This window comes from Stegastes partitus, unplaced genomic scaffold, assembly GCF_000690725.1.
Source record: "Stegastes partitus isolate 25-593 unplaced genomic scaffold, Stegastes_partitus-1.0.2 Scaffold1109, whole genome shotgun sequence".
Taxonomy (NCBI): Eukaryota; Metazoa; Chordata; class Actinopteri; family Pomacentridae; genus Stegastes; species Stegastes partitus.
In genome coordinates this window covers 221270-227273 of record NW_007578840.1, presented here as the reverse complement: position 1 = coordinate 227273, position 6004 = coordinate 221270, and the positions used below count along the sequence as shown (strand labels likewise).

General features: G+C 47.7%; 1 protein-coding gene across 1 annotated transcript in view; it reads right to left on the bottom strand.

Moving 5' to 3' along the window:
* hsf2 (heat shock transcription factor 2) overlaps window positions 1–4494 on the bottom strand; it is a 14122-nt gene extending 9628 nt beyond the window's left edge. Inside the window, exons 1-4 of the mRNA XM_008296200.1 lie at window positions 4304–4494; window positions 3764–3872; window positions 1050–1177; window positions 666–792 (exon numbers count right to left, since the gene is read on the bottom strand). Of these exons, the coding sequence (XP_008294422.1) occupies window positions 666–792; window positions 1050–1177; window positions 3764–3872; window positions 4304–4396 (457 nt within the window). The 5' untranslated portion in view covers window positions 4397–4494. The remainder of the gene's footprint in view (window positions 1–665; window positions 793–1049; window positions 1178–3763; window positions 3873–4303) is intronic.
* Between the last annotated feature and the right edge of the window lie 1510 nt (window positions 4495–6004).

Below are 6004 nucleotides of genomic sequence, written 5' to 3'. Positions count from 1 at the left end.
TAGACCGCTGCAGTCTGACTGTTACTGCTGTGAGACATCCCATAATACTGATGCTAGCAGGTGGCTAACATGCTGAACAACAACAGTGCTGTGACAGAAACAGTCCTGATGTAGATACAAATGACAAAAACAGTTTACACAGTATTTGGACTTCAGCTGGGGTAGAGTTCATCAGCGCACTCAGCAGATCAGAATCAGGGAGAGTTCTGGTTTCAACACTGATTTCAGTAGCAAACATTCCTTCCTGTGCCTGATGCCCCTCCAGCAGGTGGCGCACTGCTAAAGCCAACTCTGATCCTGGTCGTTTTGCCACAACATCAACGTTCTGACTTTGATTCGATACCTGGCCAAACGTTTTGATCAGTCAGTTCAATCAACGTGCCAGCATCATTGATCCCAATGACCTCGTCACAAAGTAATTCACTGGTTTGACTGGTAATTGGGGACATGATGTAGTGACGATAAGCGTCTCCACAGACTCTACAGGAGTCATGGATGATGAAGAATGGTGCTTCTCCGGTGAAACCCTGAACCACCTGGACAGCACCATTCTTCTGAGCGTGGCGCTATCATCCCTCCACTCAGTCTGGATGGCGTGACTGTTCCACTCGGTTATGTTGTCTGTTTAATATTGTGCAGACTTTCTGGGATAACGTCCACCTCTCACCTCTTCAGCGTTGCCAGCCGGGCGTCGATGTTCTCCTGTTTGCTGTGGACGCTCTGGACACTCGCCAGGATCTTGGTCAGGTCCTCCTGTCGGATCTTGTTGTCTTCTGGCCGAGTGTTAGAAACCTGGAACACACAGTCAAACCCTGAGCTTACGGTGTGTCAACACTGGAAACATAAAGCACAGTCTAACTGTGAATTAAAGAATATCTGAGACGTTCAATCAGCACATGAGGAGGAACCAGAGAAGTTTCAGACATCTTACAGCAGAAGAAGCTCTTGTTGGTTTATTGCTGAGTCATTTCATCAATCACAGTTTCCTCGTCTGAACTTTGAACATTTTGTCACCTGAAATGCCTCAACTCCTTAAATCACTAACAGACCTTCCTCTTGATGTTTTCCAGCAGGTCATCCTGTCCGTGTTTGAAGTAAGGATGCTGAAACTCCACCGGACCGTCCCTCTCCTGCTTCACGATGCCTGTATCGATGTGCATCACCTTACGAAAGCCATCTGCATGAACATGACAACACAACAACCTTTCAAATGCATGTACGCAAGTGCAGAAACAGTCACAGGATCAGAACACACCAGAACAAAGAGTCACATTTATACGAACCAGCTTCTGTTGTTAGACGCATCGATATCACTGAATTAATATTAGATATTTATTAGAGCCACTTCCACTGAAACCTTCAATTATATTTGTGGCACTAAAATGAACGAAGACTCAGAGTCCTGGAGGCCTCCCTCACTAGTCTCCTTCTAGTACCTCCTTCAGAGGAGTCATAGGAGTCTTGGTGGCCTCCCTCTCTAGTCTTAGTGAGGGAGGCTCCTTCTTACTCTGTGACTCATGCTTTGAGGACGTCCATGCAGCTGGCTGCATATCAGATCAACGTTGCCTTTTTGCTTTATGAAGAGCAGGTCCAGGAGGAAGACGGGTCCAGGAGGAGGACAGGTCCTGGAGGAGGACAGGTCCTAGAAGTGGACAGGTCCAGGAGGAGGACATGTACTGGAGGTCCTGGACGAGGACAGGTCCAGGAGGAGGACAGGTCCTGGAGGTCCTGGACGAGGACAGGTCCAGGAGGGTCGGGAGATGCCAGCCGATCATCTTCTTAGCTGAACAGATGATACACTGCAGTCTGGTTTAGACCTTGTCAGTAGGAGCTACCAGACGCTGATGGAGGAGGTGAGGATGGACTCAGTGATGGAGGTGTAGAAGTGAACCATCATTGTCTTTGGCAGGTTGAACTTCTTCAGCTGCTGCAGGAAGTAAATCCTCTGCTGAGCCTTCTTGATGAGGGAGCTGATGTTCAGGTCCTGGTTGAGGTCCTGGGTGATGAAGGTGCCCAGGAAGCGGCAGCGCCACAGGGTGATGGGTCCTTCCTGAAGTCAGTAGTCGTCTCCGCTGTCTTTAGAGCATTGAGCTCCAAGTTGTTCTGCCTGCACCAGGTCAGCAGATGGTCAACCTCCCATCTGTAGCAGACCCATCCCCACCACAGGTAAGTCCAGAGAGGGTGGTGTTGTCTGAGAACTTCAGGAGCTTGATGGACTGGTGACTGGAGGTGCAGCTGTTGGAGTTCAGGGAGAAGAGCGGAGGTGAAAGGACGCAGTCTTGTGGTGATCCTGTGTCAGTGGTTCGGAAGTCAGAAACATGTTTCCAGCTTCACCTGCTGCTTCCTGCCAGACAGGAAGTCAGCATCCACCTGCAGGTGGAGTCAGACAGGTGCAGCTCGGACAGCTGGTCCTGAAGCAGAGACAGGATAATCATATTAATATCAGAGCTGAAATCAAGAAAAGGATCCCAGCGAAGGTTCCTACTGAGGGCCGCGCCCTGACAGCGCCGTCTACACACCTGTTGGCTCTGTAGGGTCCAGAAGTGGGTCGGTGATGGATGAAAGATGGGACAACAGACGCTCAAATGACTTCATCACCACAGAGGTCTGTCGCCATTCAGCCCAGTGGTCCTGCTTTCTTTGGGAAGGGAATGATGGTGGAGGTCTTGAAGCAGACTGGTCTGTGGCACATCTCCAGTGAGGTGTTGAAAATATCAGTGAACACTGAAAACAGCTGGTCAGCGCTTCAAGGTGGATGGAGACACAGAATCCGGCCCGGCTGCTTTGCGAGGGTTCTGTCTCTGTTGACGTCTGTCTCCAGGACGGTGGGAGGAGTCTGTGGTGGTGGAGGAGGACGGGGGTCTGGGCTGTGATGTTGTGGAGGGGTCCAAATTCCTAATGAGGTGGAGATGATGGTTGACGATGGGTTCAGGACTGTCCCATTGTCTTTCCAAGCCACAGTAGAACCCGTTCAGGTCGTTGGTCAGGTGCAGGTGGTTCATGGGGTCGGGGGCTGCTGGTTTGTAGCTGGTATCTGTCTGAGCCCCCTCCAGACGGAGGCAGTGTCGTTGGCTAAGAAATGGTGTTGAAGCTTCTCAGATGTCAGTCGTTCAGCCTCCCTTGCTGCTTGCTAGACCTGTCTCCTAAACGCCTCCTCCTTCTCCTCCTTAACTGTCTGAGTTTAGCCGTGACCAGAGCTTGTCGTTGTTAGAGCTCACCCTGCTGCTTGATGGCATCTAATCCATGTAACTGCAGTCTAACCCACCAAAGGCAGAATCTAACAGCCACCACAGACAGACTGAAGAACTGACTGATGGTGTTCTGACAGGTACAAACTGAAGTCTTCTCAGACAAGTGATCTGCCACAGTGCTGCTTCATCAGTGTGGTGATGCATTCAGGGAACAACACGCTACCGCATTAGTACTACAGATTGTGCGTCTAATGACTCACCTGTAACTGCCAGCTCACCTGTCTGATGTAAACAAAAGCACACAGCTGCTGTTAGATCCTGATCATCCTGTGAAATCGCTCAGCAAAGACTATCAGAAAGCTGTGCTGTGACTTTCAAACTGTGTCTTTTGCTCTCTGTAAAGCTTTTGGACCAACATAGGAGCTGAAATGTGGAAAAACTCTTTAATTCATTTAATCTCCAGATCCATGTGTGTTAATGTGACTGCAGCATTTCAGACTGTTCACTGGGTCACGCTTGGACTCATTCAGACGTGTTCAGACAGAAGCTGTGGACGAGGTGCTGAGTCTTACACATGTTGAGCTGCCTGATGAAGCTGGCCATGTTGTTGTGCTTGAAGAACTTGGGGAGGATCTCCTTGGCAAAGCGCTGCTCGTCCAAAACCAAGAAGCTGTTTCCTTCCTGGAAACACAAAACAACAACATCACTAAGAGCAGAACCTCACAGCTAATGTCCATTAACTCCACACATCCACATCCAGAAACTCACAGAACCACACATTTTAAACTGGTCCTGTCTGATGAAGACTGCATTTAGCTTAGCATGCTAACAGCAGCCACACAATACAGGCTAACAGTAGGTGTTTATCTTTAGCGGTGCTGCTAACATCTCTGTGATGAACAGCGCAGCCCGACTGAAACCCGTCCATTAATACGGTGAAAGCTAACCCTGCTAACGAAACTGTATGTTAACCTGGTTAGCGGTTTGATAGCCTAGCTTGCGAACCCCGCGACGGTAAATGTAGGTTAAGCTCGCTAGCTGTTTGTTAGCCCCAGATGCTAACCCTGCTAGCTGTTTGTTAGCCCAGCGTGCTAACAGCGCTCCGTGGCTACCTGGCTCCAGCAGATGAACTCGTTGGTGTCTCCGTCCTCCACCAGCGTCCACAGTTTGCTGAGGAACGCCGGGACGCTGGAGCTCTGCTTCATGTTCAGGTTAAAGCGCAGAATATCCCGCAGACAAAATGCGTAGTTTGTTGGACTGCACGAAAACCTGCTGCAATTCTTCACTACTTCCGCTCCCGCAGCACGGCATCTGATTGGTTAGAAACCAGTTTACGTAACTCTCCTCACGTGGAGCTCCATGCAAATAGAGTCTTCTTAAATTTATTCAATTTACCAAAGAAAGTTGTACAATGTGCCAGAAACACTGAAGAGAAACAAAACACAGCCTGTATGATTTCATTACATCATGTTTATTATTAACACGACCTCCCTCCAGAACTGTCTGATAATCTGATTAAATCTGAATTAGTTCATTTTTCCAGCAGGGTTCACTCTGAACAGGGTGAACTGCTGCAGTCACATTAACAGACTCACTCTGGGTTTAAATTATCTGATTAAAGCACAATCACCTCTCATTTTCTTTGATCTACAGGTTCACATCTATCACACACTGGACGTCCATAAAAGTCTCAGATTATGAAGACTCATCAGTAATAATGTAATCCAGTCTGTTGCTTCTAGGTGTTTCCTCTGAGTCCTCACTGTGTCCTCTCCAGTGTCATTTGAAGGAAAGACCAGTAATATTTTCTCTCAGCAGCTCAGTTCTAAGTGGAAGTGGACCGGGTCGCCCTCAGGCCTCAGATCCATGTGGACCTGCAGGAGCTGAACCTTTACCGTAAAACTCTGAGTTCACCTGTTCAGCCGGGTTCAACATGATGACAAGGTTTGAGTCAGAACCTTTTGGTTTGTTGTGACGCTGTGCAGACGTTTTTAAAAGTGAAACTCTGTCCGAGCGTTTAACCCTCTGAACTCTTTCTGCTTCTGACTCATGTTCCTCTGCAGCATAAAGTCCTGCAGCTCTGTGGAACCAGAACACCATGAAGGAGGAGAGCAGGACACAGAACGACAGAAATCAGAAAAAAAAAATCTTTATTTATTTTACAAAAATGTAAAACCTGAAATCAACATGTCCAACATATTTCCAAGTGTCCACTGGTGTTTTTAACACTTAAAAGAATGGAGGCTCCATATACTCCAGATGTTTAACTATTCACATGGTTAATGAGTTTCTATCTCCACTGCTCTGTGGAAACACTTCCTGCAGTTCAGCTGAAAACTGACTGTTGCTCACAGCTGTCGTGGCTTCTTGTTTGCGATGAGGAGCTCAGCATTTTTAGTTTTTAACAGTTTGTGGTTAATCCAAAAGGTTTTTTTTTGGCAGAGTTTTAAATGAGACACGTAGAATAAAGTGATTTTGATGAAACAACAAGATTTGAAGCTCAGATTTCACACATGAAGAGTTTAAGGACAAAGAGAGAGAAACGTCTTTTCGGTTCGTCTGTATGTCCCGGACACATGGAGAAATAAAAATCTTCTATCTATCTAGAGAGTCAAACATCTGATGATTCTTTATGTCTTTATAGTTTGTTGCTGTGACAAACGGTGTAATTTTGGTGCTTCTTTAAAAACATCATGTCGGGGCGCCCCGATAGCTCAACCGGACAAGATGAGTTTGAATCCCGCTCACGGCCCTCTGCTGCAGGTCTCTCCACATTCGTCTCCCCTCTTTCCTGTCTCTCTTCACTGCTCGAC